This window comes from Scyliorhinus torazame, chromosome 29 (genome assembly GCF_047496885.1).
Source record: "Scyliorhinus torazame isolate Kashiwa2021f chromosome 29, sScyTor2.1, whole genome shotgun sequence".
In the NCBI taxonomy this organism is placed as follows: domain Eukaryota; kingdom Metazoa; phylum Chordata; class Chondrichthyes; order Carcharhiniformes; family Scyliorhinidae; genus Scyliorhinus; species Scyliorhinus torazame.
This window is the reverse complement of record NC_092735.1, coordinates 19876792-19900094: the sequence shown is the minus strand read 5'-3', so window position 1 is coordinate 19900094 and position 23303 is coordinate 19876792. Positions and strand designations below refer to the sequence as shown.

General features: G+C 48.4%; 1 protein-coding gene across 3 annotated transcripts in view; it reads left to right on the top strand.

Moving 5' to 3' along the window:
* Window positions 1-22832, top strand: part of csf2rb (colony stimulating factor 2 receptor subunit beta) — a 55845-nt gene extending 33013 nt beyond the window's left edge. For all 3 annotated transcript variants that reach the window (XM_072492161.1, XM_072492162.1, XM_072492159.1), the window contains exons 9-14: window positions 563-699; window positions 1543-1726; window positions 5874-5958; window positions 15358-15427; window positions 16721-16833; window positions 19178-22832. In XM_072492161.1, coding sequence (XP_072348262.1) covers window positions 563-699; window positions 1543-1726; window positions 5874-5958; window positions 15358-15427; window positions 16721-16833; window positions 19178-20243 — 1655 coding nt within the window. In that variant the 3' untranslated portion in view covers window positions 20244-22832. The remainder of the gene's footprint in view (window positions 1-562; window positions 700-1542; window positions 1727-5873; window positions 5959-15357; window positions 15428-16720; window positions 16834-19177) is intronic.
* Window positions 22833-23303: the final 471 nt, after the last annotated feature.

The window sequence follows — 23303 nt, the reverse complement described above, 5'->3', positions numbered from 1 at the left end:
CACCTGCACCCTCCGGAATCCACCCTACCCCACCCTCACTCACTCACCTGGCTCCTCGCTGATCCCGGGCCTCCAGTGAGTGCATTGGCAGCAGCTGACACCACTTCCCCAGTGCAGCCTCCGTCCGCTTGGTCAGCGACCTACGGCAGGGTGTGGCGGGGGTAGCTGGAGGGTGGGGTGGGGTGGGGTGGGAAATCAGCATTCCCACACCCTGAGGTCCTTCAGTCCTGGTCAGGCTCACCACTGGCCACCTGCTTGCCATATTTAATTTTCATGTTGTGAAATAGATTTAAAACCCAAAGGAGCCTCAGGTGATAGGGCGAGTATGGAGATGACAACTTTCCACCGTGCTTAGAACATCACGCTAATATTTATCACAATTGTACCATTAAATTAAATATTAGATCAAATTAAATATTAGATTGCTGAATTAGATCAGCCATGATCCAGTTGAATGGTGGGGCAGGCTAGAGGGGCTGAAGGGCCTGTTCCTGCTCCTATCTCCTATGTTATGAATCAGAACTGAAGTGAACTGCTTGCAATTTTTGTCTTTTCTTATTAGTAAAGCCAAAGGCCCCTTTCAACATGACTGTGGAACGGTTGCCTGATAAGAATTATCAACTGAAATGGCTGGCAGAGGAAGCTCAGTACAATTCAGAATATGAAGTTTATTTCAAGAAGGTTGAAGATTCTTGGGAGGTCAGTTTCGATCTTACATCAGTGACAGGGACAGGTTTTCAGGACAGTCTTTGCTGTGTGTATCTACCTTGCACTATCTGTTTCTGAATGTGTGTGAACGCATGCGAGTGTCTGGGTGCAAGCGTGTGTGGGCGCTTGTGTGTGAATGTGTGTGAGCATGTGGGCGCGTGTGTATGAGTGCATGTGTGAGCGTGTGTGAGCATAGGCGAGCATGTGTGTGCAAGTGTGTGTGAGCTTGTGTGTGTGACAGCACGTGAGTGCATATGAGCATGTGTGACCGTATACAAGCATGTGAGAGCATGTGTGTGCAAGCATGTGTGAGCGTGACTGAGCCTGTGCAAGTGTGTGTGTGCAAGCATGTGTTTGTGTGCGATCATTTGTGAATGTGTGTGTGCAAGCATGTGTGAGCGTGTGTTAGTGTGCGCATGCATGTGTGTGAGCATGCGTGAGTATGTGAGTGTGCATGAGCGTGTGTGAATTTTTGCAAGCATGTATGTGCTTGTGTGTGCAAGCATGTATGAGCATGTGCAAGCATGTGTGTGTGAGCATGTGTGAGTATGTGCGAGCATGTGTGTGGTGTTTGTATTTTCCTGGGAGTGTGTCAAAATCGTATTAGAACGTCCTAGAAGGTGGGGAAACTGATAACCTCGGAATCGACTGAATGATTGGGGTACAGCTCCAATAATTAGGCCCATGGGATTCCAAATGTAATATTAAATTGAAGGATTACCCATAGCTGTGTTAGATCTATTATTACTCTTTAAAGGTGGTGAATAATTGAAACAGCTTTTCAAACCAAGAGAACATTGTGACATATTTTAACCCTAGTATTCTTTGTGCCAGAATGCCAACGTGAAGCCGATTCCCCAAAACACCAAATTCTACCAAATCTCAAAGCATTCACTGGAGCCTTCCAGTAGATACAATATAAGAGTAAGAAGAAAGGTAAAATGTGGATCTAGTTTTGATTCCTACTGTGGACCATGGAGTGCCTGGAGCGAGGAGGCCCTATTGGAAACCGAACCTGGTGTGTAGTGTGAACATGGATATTTCTTTAAATATTTTGGGCGGATATTGTCTTATTGTACAAAGAGGTCTATGTGTGTGCAAATGATTTAATTAAGCTGGGAAAGGTCAATGTAGACAGCTTCACTGGGAGAATTGAGGGTTGCAAAAGAGTAGAGGTGCTAAATTCATGCATTTGAAGGGCAGCACGGTGGCGCAGTGGTTAGCACTGTGGCCTCACGGCGCCGAGGTCCCAGGTTCGATCCCGGCTCTGAGTCACTGTCCGTGTGGAGTTTGCACATTCTCCCCGTGTTTGCATGGGTTTCGCCCCCACAACCCAAAGATGTGCAGGCTAGGTGGATTGGCCACGATAAATTGTCCCTTAATTGGAAAAAATTAATTGGGTACTCTAAATTTATATATTTTTTAAAATTCATGCATTTGTAATGGTCAAGTCGATTTATAAGCAAATAAATAGAGTTTAGAAATTTGCATTAGGAGATAGAGATGTTAAATTTCAAAGGGGAGTAAGGATTTTGTAGCTTGCAAAGGCTTCAGAAGTAAAGGTCGTGATGGGAGATTTTAACTTCCCTAACATTGAATGGGACTCATGTAGTGTTGGAAGCGTAGATGGAGCAGAATTTGTAAGGAGCATCCAGGACAGTTTTTTAGAGCAGTATGTAAATAGTCCAACTCGGGAAGGGGCCATACTGGACGTGGTATTGGGGAATGATCCCGGCCAGGTGGTTGAAGTATCAGTCGGTGATTATTTTGGGAATAGCGATCACAATTCCGTAAGTTTTAGAATACTCATGGACAAAGACGAGAGTGGTCCTAAAGGAAGAGTGCTAAATTGGGGAAAGGCCAAGTATAACAAAATTTGTCAGGAGCTCGGAAATGTGGATTGGGAGCAGCTGTTTAAGGGTAAATCCACATTTGAAATGTGGGAGTCTTTTAAGGAAAGGTTGATTAGAGTGCAGGACAGACATGCCCCTGTGAAAATGAAGGATAGAAATGGCAAGATTAGGGAACCATGGATGACGGGTGGAATTGTGAGACTAGCTAAGATGAAAAAGGAAGCATACATAAGATCTAGGCGACTTAAAACTGATGAAGCTTTGGAGGGATATCAGGAAAGTAGGACAAATCTCAAATGCGCAATAAAGAGGGCTAAAAGGGGTCATGAAATATCTTTGGCTACCAGGGTTAAGGAAAATCCCAAAGCCTTTTATTCATATATAAGTAGCAAAAGGGTAACTAGAGAAAGGATTGGCCCACTCAAAGACAAAAGAGGGAATTTATGCGTGGAGTCAGAGGAAATGGGTGAGATTCTTAATGAGTACTTTACATCGATATTCACCAAGGAGAGGGATATGACGGATGTTGAGGCTAGGGATGGATGTTTAAATACTCTAGGTCAAGTCGGCATAAGGAAGGGGGAAGTTTGGGGTATTCTAAAAGGCATTAAGGTGGACAAGTCCCCAGGTCCGGATGGGATCTATCCCAGGTTACTGAGGGAAGCGAGGGATGAAATAGCTGGGGCCTTAACAGATATCTTTGCAGCATCCTTGAGCACGGGTGAGGTCCCGGAGGACTGGAGAATTGCGAATGTTTAAGAAGGGTAGCAGGGATAATCTAGGGAATTACAGACCTGTGCGCTTGACGTCAGTGGTAGGCAAACTGTTGGAGAAGATACTGAGGGATAGGATCTATTCACATTTGGAAGAAAATAGACTTATCAGTGATAGGCAGCATGGTTTTGTGCAGGGAAGGTCATGTCTTACAAACCTAATAGAATTCTTTGAGGAAGTGACAAAGTTAATTGATGAAGGAAGGGCTGTAGATGTCATATACATGGACTTCAGTAAGGTGTTTGATAACGTTTCCCATGGCAGGTTGATGGAAAAGGTGAAGTCGTATGGGGTTCAGGGTGTACTAGCTAGATGGATAAAGAACAGGTGGGCAACAGGAGACAGAGCGTAGTGGTGGAAGGGAGTGTCTCAAAATGGAGAAAGGTGACTAGTGGTGTTCCACAGGGATCCATGCTCGGACCACTGTTGTTTGTGATATATGTAAATGATCTGGACGAAGGTATAGGTGGTCTGATTAGCAAGTTTGCAGATGATACTAAGATTGGTGGAGTTGCAGATAGCGAGGACTGTCAGAGAATACAGCAAAATATAGATAGATTGGAGAGTTGGGCAGAGAAATGGCAGATGGAGTTCAATCCAGGCAAATGCGAGATGATGCATTTTGAAAGATCTAATTCAAGAGCGGACTATACGGTGAATGGAAGAGTCCTGGGGAAAATTGATGTACAGAGAGATCTGGGAGTTCAGGTCCATTGTACCCTGAAGGTGGCAACGCAGGTCGATAGAGTGGTCAAGAAGGCATACAGCATGCTTGCCTTCATCGAATGGGGTATTGAGTACAAGAGTCGGCAGGTCATGTTGCAGTTGTATAGGACTTTGGTTAGGCCACATTTGGAATACTGCGTGCAGTTCTGGTCACCACATTACCAGAAGGATGTGGATGCTTTAGAGAGGGTGCAGAGGAGGTTCACCAGGATGTTGCCTGGTACGGAGGGTGCTAGCTACGAAGAAAGGTTGAGTAGATTAGGTGTGTTTTCGTTGGAAAGACGGAGGTTGAAGGGGGACCTGATTGAGGTCTACAAGATTATGAGAGGTATGGACAGGGTGGATAGCAACAAGCTTTTTCCAAGAGTGGGGGTGTCAATTACAAGGGGTCACAATTTCAAGGTGAGAGGGGGAAAGTTTAAGGGAGATGTCCGTGGAAAGTTTTTTACGTAGAGGGTGGTGGGTGCCTGGAACGCCTTGCCAGCGGAGATGGTAGAGGCGGGCACGATAGCATCTTTTAAGATGCATCTAGACAGATATATGAACGGGTGGGGAACAGAGGGAAGTAGATCCTTGGAAAATAGAAGACACGTTTAGATAAAGGATCTGGATCGGCGCAGGCAGGGAGGGTGAAGGGCCTGTTCCTGTGCTGTAATTTTCTTTGTTCTTTGTTCTAAATGAGGGAAGGTTATTAAATTATGTTTGAACAAAAAGGGAAGGTTATAGGGAAAATATGAAAGGTTATTATATTTTTGAAAAGGTTAAGCTGAAGACAATGGAATCGAAGATGCGGGGTCAAAAATACTTAAGGGAAAATGTTGAGCTGAGTGGGATTAGCTGTGACTTTGTGCTGAGAGAAGGTGTGAAGTCTGAAGTAGCCATCCAGAAAACCGGAAATGTATTGGGTTTCAGAAAGCAGTCTTGTTTAGCACAGTGGTTAGCACTTTTGCTTCACAACTCCAGGGTCCCAGGTTCGATTTCCGGCTTGGGTCACTGTCTGTGTGGAGTCTGCACGTTCTCCCCGTGTCTGCGTGGGTTTCCTCCGGGTGCTCCGGTTTCCTCCCACAAGTCCCAAAAGGCGATGCTGTTAGATAATTTGGACATTCTGAATTCTCCCTCCATGTACCCGAACAGGCGCCAGAAGGTGGCGACGAGGGGATTAAACTTTCACAGACTGGCTGGAAAGAATTTAAATCGCCAGGCAGAGAGCTGATAGATACAATCCAAGCCTGTATCCCTGCCTCCTCCTGGGTATAAGCAGAACTGAAAACAAAGATGGAGTCTGCCTTCTTCTTCCCTGAATCTTCGACCAGAAGCGCTCTACCAATCAAAAGTGAGAGCAGGCTAAGTCACGAAATTTCAGAATAGGTTCACACCTAAACCTGTGTGGTAGTCGCCACTGTTGTATATATCACATACATGTGATGTAATACGGTAAGGCTCCTGTACTACAGGTACGGGGGTAGATCCCTGCCTGCTGGCTCCGCCCAGTAGGCGGAGTATAAATGTGTGTGCTCACCGAGCTGCAGCCACTTCAGCAGCAGCTGCAGGAGGCTACACATCTCTGCTTAATAAAGCCTCGATTACTCTCTACTCTCGTCTCGCCGTAATTGATAATGCATCAACCTGATAATTTTAACCTCGGCAATTAAATACATCTCCTAAAACATTGCTGAAAGAGTTAAATGATCGTGTCATTGACCAATGGATGTCATGAGGGCGATATCATAGTACAGCCTCTCAGGAAAGTAATTAGAGAACAGTTTGATGAACGTTTTGTTCAATGTCTTTCTTTGTTTTTGTTTTATTTAGATAATAAGCCGCTCATTCTTGCAGCAGTTTTTATTCTGATGTTTTTATTCATCTTGAGTTACCCCTGCTTCGGCCTGATGAAAAGGTAAAGTATATTGTCCCTTACATTTCAATTCCTCCCTCTGTGGGATTTCCCAATGGAACTCATTGGCACATCTCTGGCATTTAACGCATAAAATATTTGAATGCCTTGATTAAAACGCGCGGGCAGCATGGTAGCATTGTGGTTAGCACAATTGCTTCACAGCCCCAGGGTCCCAGGTTCGATTCCGGCTTGGGTCACTGTCTGTGCGGAGTCTGCACATCCTCCCCGTGTGTGCGTGGGTTTCCTCCGGGGGCTCCGGTTACCTCCCACAGTCCAAAGATGTGCGGGTTAGGTGGATTGGCCATGATAAATTGCCCTTAGTGTGCAAAATTGCCCTTAGTGTTGGGTGGGGTTACTGGGTTATGGGGATAGGGTGGAGGTGTTGACCTTGGGTAGGGTGCTCTTTCCAAGAGCCGGTGCAGACACGATGGGCCAAATGGCCTCCTTCTGCACTGTAAATTCTATGAAAACGTGTCTCGGAGGACAAGGGCAAGGGAACACCACCTCCGAGTCATGCACTATCCCGGCTTGGAACTATATCGTCATTCCTTTATTGTTCCCGGGATCAAAATCCCTCCCTAACAGCATGGTGGGTGTACCTGCACCACAGGGACTGCAGTGGTTCAAGAAGGCAGCTCACCAGTGCCTTCTGGAGGAGAACTAGGGATGGACAATAAATACCAGCCGTGCCCACATCCCATTGAGAGGGTGTAAAGAAACGCCAGTACCTAATTCACTCCACGGTGTCCTAGATAAGCCGTCCAAGCTCCTCACTTAGATTCCAGTCAGCGTCCCCTTCCTCCTAGACATAGATTTGCGAGCTCTCACTTAGAATCCATCTGAAGTTCTCAGGCGCACAAAATCTTTCGAGTGAAACATTGCAAAATTCTTGACAATAAGGCAACGCCTTGTAAACACTTGGAAGATGCGAACGTTTTCCAAGGGCGTGTTTTTCTGGCCCCCGAACGCCAATGGGATATCATTTTGGATGGCCCCCAAACTAAGGGAAACCTCAGAGTCCTGGGGCACATCCACCTGGTGAGTATGGCTTACCCTGTAGGAGTCGGCAGGGGGTGGGGTCAGAAACCCCTCATCAGAATAGTCACCTGGAACGTCAGGGGGCTCAACAGCCCAGGGAGGGCCGACGGAATCTTCCTCTAAGGGAGAAGGACTGACTGAGGGTAAGAAAGAGCTCGATAAGACAGATCTACCAAGCGAGCTATGGGACGAGGGCTAGGGGAGGGGTGGCCATACTCCTCAGTTAAAGGACGACATTCACAGCGACAAAGACGGTCACAGACCCGGGGGAGGGGGGCGGTAAATCATGGTTAGCGGCGTCCTGGAAGGGGCAGCAGTGGTGCTTGTAAATGTGTTTGCCCCCAACTGGGACGCCACAGATTTCATGAAAATGACCATGGCAGAAATCCCCAACATGGACTCCCACCAACTCATCATTGGAGGGTCTTCAACTGCGCCTAGGACCCACAGACGGACAGACCCAGCCCCAAATGGGGGAAACAATCAGCCATGGCGTGAGAATTGAGCGCCTTACTGAAGCTGATGGGGGCGGTAGACCCATAAAGATCCACACACCCAAGGGAGAAGGAGTTCTCCTCCTTCACCCAGGCCCACAAGGTCTATATCAGGATCGATTTCTTTGTGGTGGGGAAATCGGTGCTTCCCGGGTGGTAGGGGGCGGAATTCTCCGCAATAGTAATCTCAAACTATACGGGGATGGGTCAAGGAGCCGGGGGCTGAATCAGTTAAGATGGAGGAGAGTTCCTGTACGGGGGCATCCCTTCGAGCACTGGTCATGGCCGCACTCCCATCCCCCCCTCCCCAGCCAGATACTCAAAAAGCCCAGTGGTAGTCACCAGTCTGAGAACGTGGAGCTAACTGCAGCACCACTTCGCTATAGTTAATTGTCCGTGTTGTCCGGTCATGGCCCCCAGCTGCAAAAACCACAAATTCATCCCCGCGACGATGGACACCTCCTTCAAAAAGTGGAGACAGGGCAAAGGGACACTGACGGTCGGGGACCTATTCGTAGACGGCAGAATAGCGACCCTGGGGAGTCATGATATCCAGATCAGCATATCATGGTGCAAACACACACACACTGATGGACATGCAGTAGGACCAACCAGCACACACACAACATCGCAGCCAATCACCAGTGAGAGCACACGCACTATAAAACAGGGAACACCACAGTTCCCGCTCATTCTACCAGGAGATAGCTCAGAGCACAGAGCTCACAGCGTGCCACTCAGACATACACCATGTGCTGAGTGCCTCACTAAGATAGTGATAGGGCTGGGTCCACAGGTTAGCTGGTGAAGCACGTACCCAAGTCAGTAATTAGTTGTTACCATTGATTAGACAATAAAACAGAGTTGTACCATCTGCAGCCATGTTGGATCATTTGTGCATCAGAACACCCAACACGACATGGGGGATCGCGTGGACAAGCTTCAACTCCCAAAAGGGAACGAGTTAAGATAGAGACATATCAGAAACTTCCTCTGAATAGAGACAATGTCGTTCCCCCGGATACACAGACACCCACTAGATAGACCTCTGACCACCAGGGGACGGTAACTGCGTTGATATGTGCGGACAACGACTAGAGGAGGAATGTTCACCCCTTGACAAAACAAGGGAGAAATGGTAGGAGTAAATGGGCATGGAGGTAGGGGGAGGACTCTGGATTGAAGCACTGCACGGGGTGAACTCCACCTCCACATGCACAGAGCTGAGCCAAAGACAGCTAAAGGTAGTGCACAGGGCGCTCTTAACCAGAACACGGATGTGCGGGTTCCTCCAGAGGCAGAGGACAAGTGTGAACGGCGCCAGGGAGGCCCGGCCAACCTCACCCACATGTTCTAGTCTTGCCCCAGACTCGTCAGGCACTGGACGACCTTCTTTGAGGCCATGTCCAAGGTGGTGGGGGGGGAGGGTGGTGCCGTGCCCACCAGTGGCGGTCTTCGGGGTATACGAACAGCCAGAGCTCTTCATGAGGAGAGGGGGCGGATGCACTAGTCTTGTCCTCCCTGATTGCCTCCCGGAAACTCCTGCTCGGCTGGCGATCGGCGGCGCCATCCAAGGCTGCAAACTGGCTGTCCGATCGAGCAGAGTTTCTAAAATAAACCATCCGAGGTTCAGAGGAAGGCTTCCACAACACATGGTGGCTATTCACCAGCCTTTCAGTTTAAAAAGAGCCACTTGTAAACCCACTCCCAGTGAGTTCTCCCAGTGAGCCAGAGAGAAGACAGCCAGAGTGAGACAGCAAAGAGTGAGTTTGGCAATTTGAATCGAGGTGGGAATTGAATTGAATTAAATTGAATCAGTAAGGCAGCTCCTTTCAAATTTCAGGAGTTTAAATTAATTTAAATTAAGCGAGTATTGTGCAGTGTGGGTTAACAAGGGCTGCCCCACCCACTCACATAACTGGTTGGCAGTTAAGTGCCAGTCACTTAAATCTACCTTGATCTAAAAGCAGGTGGGGGAGGGGAGTCAATTCAGGACAGTTTAAAAAGAGCAACTTGTAAACTCACTCCCAGTGAGTTCTCCCAGTGAGCCAGAGAAGTCAGAGCCAGGAGTGAGACACAGCTAAGAGTGAGTTTGGCAATTTGAATCTAGGTGGGAATTCGAAGCTGGGTGGGGAGGAAGTGCTTTTTATCCCTGGTAAGTGACTGGTAAGTAGTGTTTCTGTTTTTCTGTTTCTTTTCATTGGTATATTTATTTATTTTTTCTTTGTTGTTTTTTTGTTGAAATTGTAGTTGTTGAAGTTAACCAAAGGTTTAAGACATGGCAGGAGATCTCAGACCAGTGTCATGCTCCTCGTGTGCGATGTGGGAGCTCAGGGACATGTCCACTGTCCCTGGCTCCTTCACGTGCAAGATGTGTGTCCAGTTGCAGCTCCTGTTAGACCGCTTGACGGCTCTGGAGCTGCGGATGGACTCACTTTGGAGCATCCGCGATGCTGAGGACGTCGTGGATAGCACGTTTAGCGAGTTGGTCACACCGCAGGTGAAAGGTACTGAGGGAGATAGTAAATGGGTGACCAAAAGACAGAGCAAGAGTAGGAAGGCAGTGCAGGTGTCCTCTGCGGTCATCTCCCTGCAAAACAGATATACCGCTTTGGATACTGTTGAGGGAGATGGCTCACCAGGGGAAGGCAGCAGCAGCCAGGTTCATGGCACCGTGGCTGGCTCTGCTGCGCAGCTGGGCAGGAAGAAGAATGGCAGGGCTATAGTGATAGGGGACTCAATTGTAAGGGGAATAGACAGGCGGTTCTGCGGACGCAATCGAGACTCCAGGATGGTATGTTGCCTCCCTCGTGCAAGGGTCAAGGATGTCTCGGAGCGGCTGCAGGACATTCTGGGGGGGGGAGGGTGAACAGCCAGCTGTCGTGGTGCACATAGGCACCAACGATATAGGTAAAAAACGGGACGAGGTCCTACAAGCTGAATTTAGGGAGCTAGGAGTTAAACTAAAAAGTAGGACCTCAAAGGTAGTAATCTCAGGATTGCTACCAGTGCCACGAGCTAGTCAGAGTAGGAATGTCAGGATAGAGAGGATGAATACGTGGCTCGAGAGATGGTGCAAGAGGGAGGGATTCAAATTCCTGGGACATTGGAACCGGTTTTGGGGGAGGTGGGACCAGTACAAACCGGACGGTCTGCACCTGGGCAGGACTGGAACCGATGTCGTAGGGGGGGGGTGTTTGCTAGAGCTGTTGGGGAGAGTTAAAACTAATGTGGCAGGGGGATGGGAACCGATGCAGGACGTTGGAAGGTAGTAAAACAGGGACAGAAATAAAAGGCAGTAAGGGGGAAAGTGTAAGGCAGAGAAGCCATAGTCAAAAATCAAAAAGGGCGACAGTACAAGGTACAGTGACTGAGGGGAGCTCAGTGAATAGGACCAGGAATACTAAAAGAAATAAAACGGGAAGTGAAAACATTAATGGTAAGCGACGCGGCAGGTTGTTACAGGAAGATATGGGTTCGACGACAAGGAAAATTAGGAGAAAGGTTAAGAGGAAATATAACTTAGGAAAGGTTACTGATCGAGGTGTTAAGATTAAGAACAGAGGTAAAAAAGCCAACATAAGTGTACTTTACCTGAATGCTCGTAGTATTCGGAATAAGGTAAATGAGTTGATGGCGCAAATCATCGTGAATGACTATGATTTAGTGGCCATTACTGAAACATGGTTAAAGGATGGTCACGACTGGGAGTTAAACATCAAACTTTTCGGAAGGACAGAGTGGATGGTAAGGGAGGTGGTGTAGCTCTGTTATTTAAGGATGACATCCGGGCAACAGTAAGGAATGACATCGGTGCTATGGAGGATAAGGTTGAATCCATTTGGGTGGAAATCAGGAATAGTAAGGCGAAAAAGTCACTGATAGGAGTAATCTATAGGCCATCAAATAGTAACATTATGGCGGGGCAGGCAATAAACAAAGAAATAACAGATGCATGTAGAAATGGTACAGCAGTTATCATGGGGGACTTTAATCTACATGTTGATTGGTTGAACCAGGTCGGTCAAGGCAGCCTTGAGGAGGAGTTTATAGAATGTATCCGCGATAGTTTCCTAGAACAGTATGTAATGGAACCTACGAGGGAACAAGCGGTCCTAGATCTGGTCCTGTGTAATGAGACAGGATTGATTCAGGATCTCATAGTTAGGGATCCTCTCGGAAGGAGCGATCACAATATGGTGGAATTTAAAATACAGATGGAGGGTGAGAAGGTAAAATCAAGCACTAGTGTTTTGTGCTTAAACAAAGGAGATTACAATGGGATGAGAGAAGAACTAGTTAAGGTAGACTGGGAGCAAAGACTTCATGGTGAAACAGTTGAGGAACAGTGGAGAACCTTCCAAGTGATTTTTCACAGTGCTCAGCAAAGGTTTATACCAACAAAATTGAAGGAAAAAACATACAAAGTAGCAAAGATTTGTAGGAGGCTAGAGGACTGGGAAATCTATAGGGGGCAACAGAAAGCTACTAAAAAAGCTATAAAGAAGAGTAAGATAGATTATGAGAGTAAACTTTCTCAGAATATAAAAACAGATAGTAAAAGTTTCTACAAATACATAAAACAAAAAAAGAGTGGCTAAGGTAAATATTGGTCCTTTAGAGGATGAGAAGGGAGATTTAATAATGGGAGATGAGGAAATGGCTGAGGAACTGAACAGGTTTTTTGGGTCGGTCTTCACAGTGGAAGACACAAATAACATGCCAGTGACTGATGGAAATGAGGCTATGACAGGTGAGGACCTTGAGAGGATTGTTATCACCAAGGAAGTAGTGATGGGCAAGCTAATGGGGCTAAAGGTAGACAAGTCTCCTGAACCTGATGGAATGCATCCCAGAGTGCTGAAAGAGATGGCTAGGGAAATTGCAAATGCACTAGTGATAATTTACCAAAATTCACTAGACTCTGGGGTTGTCCCGGCGGATTGGAAATTAGCAAACGTGACACCACTGTTTAAAAAAGGAGGTAGGCAGAAAGCGGGTAATTATAGGCCAGTGAGCTTAACTTCGGTAGTAGGGAAGATGCTGGAATCTATCATCAAGGAAGAAATAGCGAGGCATCTGGATGGAAATTGTCCCATTGGACAGACGCAGCATGGGTTCATAAAGGGCAGGTCGTGCCTAACTAATTTAGTGGAATTATTTGAGGACATTAACAGTGCGGTAGATAACGGGGAGCCAATGGATGTGGTATATCTGGATTTCCAGAAAGCCTTTGACAAGGTGCCACACAAAAGGTTGTTGCATAAGATAAAGATGCATGGCATTAAGGGGAAAGTAGTAGCATGGATAGAGGATTGGGTAATTAATAGAAAGCAAAGAGTGGGGATTAATGGGTGTTTCTCTGGTTGGCAATCAGTAGCTAGTGGTGTCCCTCAGGGATCAGTGTTGGGCCCACAATTGTTCACAATTTACATCGATGATTTGGAGTTGGGGACCAAGGGCAATGTGTCCAAGTTTGCAGACGACACTAAGATAAGTGGTAAAGCAAAAAGTGCAGAGGATACTGGAAGTCTGCAGAGGGATTTGAATAGGCTAAGTGAATGGGCTAGGGTCTGGCAGATGGAATACAATGTTGACAAATGTGAGGTTATCCATTTTGGTAGGAATAACAGCAAAAGGGATTATTATTTCAATGATAAAATATTAAAACATGCTGCTGTGCAGAGAGACCTGGGTGTGCTAGTGCATGAGTCGCAAAAAGTTGGTTTTCAGGTGCAACAGGTGATTAAGAAGGCAAATGGAATTTTGTCCTTCATTGCTAGAGGGATGGAGTTTAAGACTAGGGAGGTTCTGCTGCAATTGTATAAGGTGTTGGTGAGGCCACACCTGGAGTATTGTGTTCAGTTTTGGTCTCCTTACTTGAGAAAGGACGTACTGGCACTGGAGGGTGTGCAGAGGAGATTCACTAGGTTAATCCCAGAGCTGAAGGGGTTGGATTACGAGGAGAGGTTGAGTAGACTGGGACTGTACTCGTTGGAATTTAGAAGGATGAGGGGGAATCTTATAGAAACATATAAGATTATGAAGGGAATAGATAGGATAGATGCAGGCAGGTTGTTTCCACTGGCGGGTGAAAGCAGAACTAGGGGGCATAGCCTCAAAATAAGGGGAAGTAGATTTAGGACTGAGTTTAAGAGGAACTTCTTCACCCAAAGGGTTGTGAATCTATGCAATTCCTTGCCCAGTGAAGCAGTAGAGGCTCCTTCATTAAATGTTTTTAAGATAAAGATAGATAGTTTTTTGAAGAATAAAGGGATTAAGGGTTATGGTGTTCGGGCCGGAAAGTGGAGCTGAGTCCACAAAAGATCAGCCATGATCTCATTGAATGGCGGAGCAGGCTCGAGGGGCCAGATGGCCTACTCCCGCTCCTAGTTCTTATGTTCTTCCAAGACCTGTTCGTGACCAGCAACCAATAGGCAAAGGTGGAGGGGAGATACAAATCAGACAACTGAAGAAAGAGAGGGAGGGGAGGAGAGATGGGGGAAGTGGGTAGGCAGGGGGAGGGGAGGGACGTGTTGGGAGGAGGAAAGCCGAGGGAACCACAGGGTGAGCAGGAAAGGGGAACTGGAATGGACAAATGGTGGACGCAGCCACAATGGCGAGACCAAACAGCGTCTGGCTAATGCCGAGTACGCCCCCCTCTGGCACATTTTCGTACCAAGTGACAACGAAGACAGGGGGGGGGGCTCGTAAACAGAGGTCCCCTGTCCCTGTATATAGCCTCTATCTCAGGGAGAAACAATTAACTATCTGCCCCACATGGATTTTGTGGGTTTCCCTGTGGTACTACACTTTATAACATCCCTTTTCCATGACAAAATTATATACCCTGTCTGTTATAAATGAAATTCTCCCTCATAAAAATAATTTTTTTTTTTAAAAGGGAAGGAAATCTGCCGTCCTTACCCGGTCTGGCCTACATGTGACTCCAGACCCACAGCAAAGTGGTTGACTCTGAACTTCCCTCTGAAATGGCCCAGCGAGCCCCTCGGTTCAAGGGCAATTCAGTGGGCGGGGGGGCAACAAATTGCTGGCCTGACCAGCGACGGCCACATGCCATGAAAGAATAAAGAAGAGGATAAACCCCATTAACCAGGCTCTGGTGACGCGGTGGAATGCTGAGGAGTGGGACTGAACGGCCTAGACCAGTGATGGGCAGCCCAGGCTGGTGAGTGGGCCGCATGAGTGACCCTCCTTCATCTCAGGGGGCCGCAAGATTGAAATCGGGGCTCGTTCGCTAACCCTGACCCCATGAATAAGATTAAATACATTTCATACACGCCGCATATTTCGTAACAACTCATGGAAAATTCTGAATCGTTTATATATTAATGGAACTGTCATCAACTTCAAATGGCAAAAATTAAAGAAATATTTACACTTTGGGCGCACGGCTCTCACAGTCAATGCTGTGATTGTTGGGAGCAATCAGCACGCTCCTCATGTCATTTCACTTCAGTCATATCGGTGGGAAAAAAAACGAGGTGGGTGGAAACCAGCAGAATGTGGCGACCCTGCACGTGGGGAACGGGCAACAAGCTGTCTCGTGGGCAACTGTCAAAGCACGTAACCCCGGGCCGCAGGTTGCCTATCACCAGATGTTTTAGTTGGATTATAGCGAAAGCTAGATAACTGTGTGCGGCAGCAAGGCATAGAAGGAGTGAGGTAAGGTGAAATTGGGTGAAAGGAGACTCGTGTGGGGCATAACCGATGGCCTATAAATGTCGGGCCACGTGGTCTGTTTCTGTGCTGTGTGTTCAATGTAATTCGCTGTATTGCTAGAACTTCTGACACCCCCCCCAGTCTTCCACCTTCAATAATTTTGTTGCTGTTCTTTTCTTTAAAGGGTAAAGAGATCCTGGTTGGACAGTATCCCAGACCCAGCAAAGAGCAAGCTTTTCCTCAAAGAGACTCAGGTAATTGCTTCTTTGTTTTGTTGCTCTGGTGCGCCCCCCGCAGGTTTTATAATGTAAAGACAATAGATCATGGACGCCAGTATGCACACACGTCCACCAGGGTCATAGAATTTAACCTGGGAATAATGTTTCATGAATTTCAAATCCTTTCAGGCCCTAAATAATTTATCCAATACATCTCCTGGCTTTATACCGTCAGCAGAATGGAGGAGGAGGTGGTGCAATGGTGTTATCACTGGGTAATTCTCTGTGTGCCCTGGTGCTAACCCTGCCTCTCCCCACATGGCAGATGGTAGAATTTGAACTCAATTTTTAACAAATAATGAATTAAAATTCCAGTCGTGACCATTGCCATCAACCCCTTTAGGGAAGGAAATCTGCCGTCCTTACCCAGTCTGGCCTACCTGTGACTCCAGACCCACAGCAATGAGATTGACTCTTCGCGTCTAAACAGGTTGATTGTCAAGTTGTCAATCCTTTCAAACGCGCCAATGGCAGGTGGGAGGAGGGGCAGACACCCCTTGTCAGCCAGGCTTGAGTGGCGCCCCTCAAGCTGTAAGCCTCTGGCGACAGACTAAGCCCCTAGTCGCCACACTCCGGCGCCTGTTCGGGTACACTGAGGGAGAATTCAGAATGTCCAATTCACCTGACGAGCACGTTTTCCGGGACTTGTGGGAGGAAACCGGAGCACCCGGAGGAAACCCACGCAGACACGGGGAGAATGTGCAGGCTCCACACAGGCAGTGACCCAAGCCGGGGATCGAACCTGGGACCCTGGCGCTGTGAAGCAACAGTGCTAACCACTGTGCTACCGTAGCGACCTGTTCCAGGAAAAACCTCGCGGTGGGATCAGGTGAAAGTCTGCATTTGTGCGTGGGTGTGGGAAAAGAAAGAGGGAGAATTCTCTCGAAACCAGCAGCTGCCCAAGAACAGACGTCACCACCACTACCTCCTCAAGGGAGGTTAGGAATGGGCAGCTGACCCTGCCAATGGTGTCCACATCTGATGAAGGAATGAATCAAAACAATTGATAATATCCCTTGTCCAATGTCAGCAGCAATGTTGCTAAGACCAATTGCAAAGTTCCAAATTATATTAATTGACTTGATCAGCAAAGTGGGAGCCTCTTGCTTTCAATTGGTCCAACTTGTTCAGTAAACACGATGACTCCTGAACACCACGTCATGTCATCACGGTGGCAGACACCGCACGTACCGTACGGCATATTGGCAGGGCTGGCTTTATTCAGTCAGGGCTCCTTGTTGACACTGATCTATTCCTTTCTCCTTCTAGAAAGGGCTGATGGGATATTGGGCCCCGGTGGAAATTGAAACTCTGGAAGAAGGCAGCATCTGTCAAGTTGTGGCTGATGAATCATTGAATCCGTCTCCCCAGCCCATTCCGAAGTAAGTCCATTGCCTTCCCCCAGGGTCCTGCTATTGTTTCTTGCTAATCGCCTCACTGAGAAGCAGGAGAGCAAGATGGAGTTTGACTTGTTGCTCCTTTTAATGTTTCTTCGCCTCCGAGAGCTTCCATTTCCAACAAGCCAGGGGATTGAAGGCATCCTGAGAAGGCGTATGACATACTTGCCTTTGTTAGCCGAGGCATAGAGTATAAGAGCAGGGAGGTTATGGTGGAGCTGTGTAAAACACTCGTTAGGCCACTGCTAGGGTACTGTGCAGTTCTGGTCGCCTCACTATGGGAAGGATGTGATTACACTGGAGAGGGTGCAGAGGAGATTCACCAGGATGTTGCCCTGAGCTGGAGGGTTTCAGCTATGAAGAGAGGCTGGATAGACTGGGGTTGTTTTCCTTAGAGCAGATTGAATCTCATGAGACGTCGCAAGCGTCGCAAATATCACAAGAAGCCTCGCGACCAATTTACTGGCCTCATCTTGCCCGATTTGGTGATGCGGCGAGGCCAGTAAATTGCGACCGTAGTCTCTGCTCTGTGGATTGGCTGTGTTATACCTAACCCTAACCTGAACCTGAACACTAACCCTCTGTCTCACCCTGAGCACGTTCTCCCATTGAGGCCCTTTACAATTCACCAATGGTTGTATTAAGTTGAAGAAAACCATAAGGCTGAAGATTGGACAGATACCATCTCAGCCTTCAAATTAGAATCTCACCCCCATCTTTCTTAAAGGGAGGTTTCACATGGCAGATATGTGCAGCGACACAACATTGCAACAACAGTTTGGGCTGATAAGTGGCAAGTAACTTAGCGCCACAAAGGAACCAGTCAATGGTCACCTGCAATAATCTCCCCTGAACATTATCATCGGCAAATCCCCCACTATCAACATCCTGGGGGTTACCGTCGATCAGAAACTGAAGTGGACCAGCCACATAATTAGTGTAGCTGCAGGAGCAGGTCAGAGGCTGGGAATCCTGCAGCGAGTAACTCACCTCCTGACTCCCCCAAAGCCTGCACAAATCTGCCAGGCACAAGTCAGGAGTGCGATGGAATACTCCCCACTTGCCGGGATGAGTGCAGCTCCAACAACACTCAAGACGTTCGACATCACCCAGGACAAAGCAGCCCCGCTTGACTGGCACCCCATCCCCCACCTTAAAAATTCACTCCCTTCACCACCGGCGCACAGTGGGCAGCCGTGTGTACCATCGACAAGATGCACCGCAGCAACTCGCCAGGGCTCCTTCAACAGCACCTTCCATACCTGTGCCCTCTACCACCGAGAAGGGCAAGGTCAGCAGGATGCATGGGGGAACAATACCACTTGCAGGGTCTCCCTCCACTCCCCATCCTGACTTGGAAATCTATCGCTTTTTCTTTACTGTTGCTGGGTAGAAATCCTGGAACACCAACCTCCCTCCCCGCCCCCCCTCCCTACCCCCCCCCCCTCCCCCTACGCCCCCCCCCCCCCCCACCCCCGCAATAGAACTGTGGGTGTTCTTACTCCACGTGGACTTCAGCGGTTCAAGAAGGTGGCTCACCACCTCCTTCTCAATTAAGGGCAATTAAGGTTGGGCAATAAGTTCTGGCCTAGTCAATGGCACCCACCTCCCATGAATGAAATTAACAATATATGTATCGAGTACATTTAACATAGCAAAACATCCCAAAGTGCTTTGTGAGTAAAGAATCAGACAACATATGATGCCAAGCCACATGCGGAGGGATTAGGATATATGATGCTCCGTCAAGGAGGTAGGCTTCCAGGGGGTGTCGCAAAGGAGGAATGAGAAAGGCAGAGAGAGGCTTGGGGAGGGAATTCCAAAGAGGAAAGGAAAACTTGCATTTCTTTAGTGTTTTTCACAACCACCGACTTGCTCCAACCCCTTGACAGCCAATGAGGTGCTTCTGAAATGAGGTCACCATTGTGATGTCAGAAACATTTTTTTTTAAATTTAGAGTATCCAATTATTTTTTTTTCCCAATGAAGGGACCAATTTAGCGTGGCCAATCCACCTAACCTGCACATCTTTGGGTTGTGGGGGTCAAACCCACGCAGACACGGGGAGAATGTGCAAACTCCACACGGACAGTGACCCAGGGCCGGGATTCGAATCTGGGTCCTCAGCGCCATGAGGCAGCAGTGCTAACCACTGCGCCACCGTGCCGCCCTTCTGCTGTCAGAAACATGACTGCGATATGCAAGAGGCCTAAATTTGTGTGGCTGAGGAACTGGCTGTTGCCCATGTGTTTGTGACGAATGGATAGAAATTGATGGCGATGGTATGTTTAGAACATTGACCCATTGTCTTGTGTTTGTTGCTACACCAGGGAAGGAGCAGATGGCACCCAGAAAGAGAAGGAACGAGGCATTTCTTCGCCCCCGCAGACTGGAGGTCACGTTGGCCAAGAGCAATTATATCGTGTGATTGAAACAGCATCACCTTCTGAGGAAGAGTTACCCAACCATCCAGCAACACTGAGCGAGCCAGCTGACTACAATGGCCCCTATCTGTTCAATTATCAAGATCTGTCACAGTCCCCTCCGGAGTTAAAGAATGGATTTAACACAAATGAGAGTTACTTCAAATGTGACCAACATGCTCCCGGATATGTGAAGCTTCCAGAGACCAGCTTTGAATTTCCGCAGGTTTTGGGTCAGGCAAACGGCGAGCAAATGTTGCCTTGCCCCACGTCCACGTACGTCCTGAGTCCTCCACAGCCCATGTCCGGCTCACCCAGTGCAACCTTGCGTCACGTTGGCGCTGGTGACACTTCGGGGACTTGCTTAAGGCAATCGATGTCAGGACAACCGCCCACTTCCATTTCAAGTTACGTTCTGTGCCCCCCACTAACCAACCCTGACCCAACCATCTCACCAGATGGCTACGTCCACACCAAAGACGCGGGCGTTTCCAGTTCGATGCCGCCGGGCTCAGACGGAATGACAAATACGACGACTGGTCCGCCGCCGTGCGCCATTCCCAACCGCGGAGACGGTCAAAGCCTTTCCGCTCAGCAGCCACGGGGTGTAGCCTCTGAGCCTTTGAGGTGGGACGCGCCCACTCCTGGCCCCCCACCTCCATACCTGCCAAAGCTCCAAGCGGGGCCCCAGAAACCTACAACCAAAGAGGAAGCTCGATCCCTCGCAAACCTGCAGAACGAAAGCCCGAACGTAATCCTCTACCAGAGAGGAGAAAAGCCACTGCTTCTGCAGCAGATGGGAGACTATTGCTTCATTCCTGGGTCCCCTCCAATAAACGCAGACACATTCACCAAATGCCACCCATCACCATCGCTGGCAAATACTGAATCAGCCAATAAGCATTCCCTTTCTGAGGGGATGCCACCATTCCAATCTCCCTACATCACAAGTAACAATGTGAACCCACTTTAGACCAGATAGACTATCTCAAAACTATCTTGGGTCAGGAAACAATCATAAGCAACTGTGTGTTCTTCATTGAGTACAGGAAGAGGTGAGAACAGCAACTCAAGTATTTTTTTTTCTGCTGATGGCGAGTGACCAGCCTCCAGCACGGGTTGGCGTGACTCAATCTGAGGAGCCAGCACGCCTACGATGGGCCGATTGGCCTCCAGCCGCCTGTGATCCCCGAACGCCGGCTCCGTTTGGCGTCCACCCATCCGTTCAAAGTCACTTCACCTCCAGTCCTCCTTCCCCAGGGCAGCATGGCCCTTGGTCACCATGCCACCCTCACCCGCTGTTGGCTCTCAATGCCGGGTTACGGGGATGAGAAACGTATCGGCCATGACGGAATGGCGGAGCAGACTTGATGGGCCGAATGGCCTTATTCTGCTTCTATAATTGTCATATCGATGCCACGAACACTGACAGTTCATTTGAGACGATTGCTTGGCACACTATTGGCGAGAAAGATGAACGCTGCTTCGCAGTTCTTTCACGAACCTGCGCGTTCCAGAAGAAAAAAACACCGACAAGGGAACGCCACAGCGGCTCTGAATCCTTCGGCTGAATAATGTCTGAAATTGCGGAGATGACGATAATTCTTCCGATTCGCTGAACATGGTTAGCTGGGGTCATGATGTCAGTTAAAGTTGATAACGTGTATTTTATCATTTGTTCACACAACGGTTTTTAGCGCCTTAACAGCATTACAAAATGTAATCGGATATTTATGTTTTTGCAAGCTGTGGAACCTTATTCATCAAAGCTTCTATTTGGATTGCTACGCACAAACGTCCCACCTTTCTCCCAGCAATCCAATAGGCACCTTTCAACAACTGGGACTCTAACGAGCTCATTGCCTTGCGGCTGTGCCTGATGCAGCTGGGCAGCCATTCTGATGCCATCGCTAAATTGTTTGCCTCTACACCCTTCTGTTCATTCGCCTGAACGGGGTGTTGGCCTATCAAGGGCATCGCTCCCGTTACGAATGTTGCGCCTTGTACTCAGTGTTGGGACGAGGAACCGTCAATGGAGGAGGTGGATTTCTCTGTCCCTTTCCCACGCAAGTTAAATCAGAGGAGGCAGCTCGGAAGCAACAAGTATATCAGATCGATCAGATTACTTTTTTAATAAAATAATCTTTATTATTGTCACAAGTAGGCTTACATTGACACTGCAGTGAAGTGACTGTGCAAATCCCCTCGTCGCCACATTCCGGCGCCTGTTCGAGTACACGGAGGGAGAATTCAGAATGTCCAATTCATCTAACAAGCACGTCTTTCGGGACTTGTGGGAGGAAACCGGAGCACCCGGAGGAAACCCACGCAGGCACGGGGAGAACGTGCAGACTCCGCACAGACAGTGACCCAGCGGGGAATCGAAGCCGGGGCCCTGGAGCTGTGAAGCCTTATGCATGCTGACAAGTCTAAAAGAAGGACTTGCATTGATGGGGCACTTGCCATGACCCGGAGTGTCCCAAAGTGTTTTGCTGGCACTGACGTAATTTTGGAAGTGCAGTTAGTCCCTGTGCCCAGTTGGGAGACTCAGAGCCTCATCTGCACGAAACAATGTGATAATGACCAGGAAATCTGTTTGTTGGTTGAGAGGTAAAGGTTTCCCAGGAGGCCAAGGGATATTTTGCATTTACCTGAGAGTACGGTGGCACAGTGGTCAGCACTGCTGCCTCGCAGCGCCGCGGACCCGGGTTCGATTCCGACCTTGGGTTACTGTCTGTGTGGAATCTGCGCGTTCTCCCTGTGTCTGCGTGGGTTTCCTCCGGGTGCTCCAGTTTCCTCCCTCAGTCCAAAGATATGCAGGCGAGGTGTTGGCCATTCTTAACATTGCCCCTTAGATTTCAAAGATGCGCAGGTTAGGTGGATTGGCCATGATAAATTGACCCTTAGTATCCAAAGATTTTTTTTGTTGTTGTTATTTTTAAATAAATTTAGAGTACCCAATTATTTTTTCCAATTAAGGGGCAATTTAGCGCGGCCAATCCACCTACTCTGCACATCTTTGGGTTGCGGGGGTGAAACCCACACAGACACAGGGAGAATGTGAAAACTCCACACGGACAGTGACCCAGGGTAGGGATTCGAACCTGGGACCTCGGCGTCATGAGGCAGCAGTGCTAACCACTATGCCACCGTGCTGCCCTTCTTAGTGTCCAAAGATATGCAGGTTGGTGGATTGGCCGTGATCAATGCGCGGAGTTACGGGGAAAGGGTGGGTGAGTGACCACCTGTCGAAGGATCGGTGCAGACTCGATGGGGCGAATGGCCTCCTTGCGCGCTGTAGGGGGTCTCTGGACAAATGGGTCCTAAGTTTAATATCCCATATGATAGATGGTACCTCGAACAGTGTGGCATTCCCTCAGAACTGCACTGGAGGGTTGTTGTTTGTTTTCATCATTCATGGAATGTGGATTATCATAGAATTTACAGTGCAGAAGGAGGCCATTCGGCCCATCGAGTCTGCACCGGTTCTTGGAAAGAGCACCCTAGCCAAGGTCAACACCCTGACTCAGCCAGTGACAAAGAGCAGCACGGTAGCCTTGTGGATAGCACAATTGCTTCACAGCTCCAGGGTCCCAGGTTCGATTCCGGCTTGGGTCACTGTCTGTGCGGAGTCTGCACATCCTCCCCGTGTGTGCGTGGGTTTCCTCCGGGTGCTCCGGTTTCCTCCCACAGTCCAAAGATGTGCAGGTTAGGTGGATTGGCCATGATAAATTGCCCTTAGTGTCCAAAATTGCCCTTAGTGTTGGGTGGGGTTACTGGGTTATGGGGATAGGGTAGAGGTGTGGACCTCGGATAGGGTGCTCTTTCCAAGAGCCGGTGCAGACTCGATGGGTCGAATGGCCTCCTTCTGCACTGTAAATTCTATGAAATCTATAACCTCCACCCTATCCCCATGACCCAGTGATCCCAACATTAAGGGCAATTTTGGACACGAAGGGCAATTTATCATGGCCAATCCACCTAACCTGCACATCTTTGGACTGTGGGGGGAAACCGGAGCACCCGGAGGAAA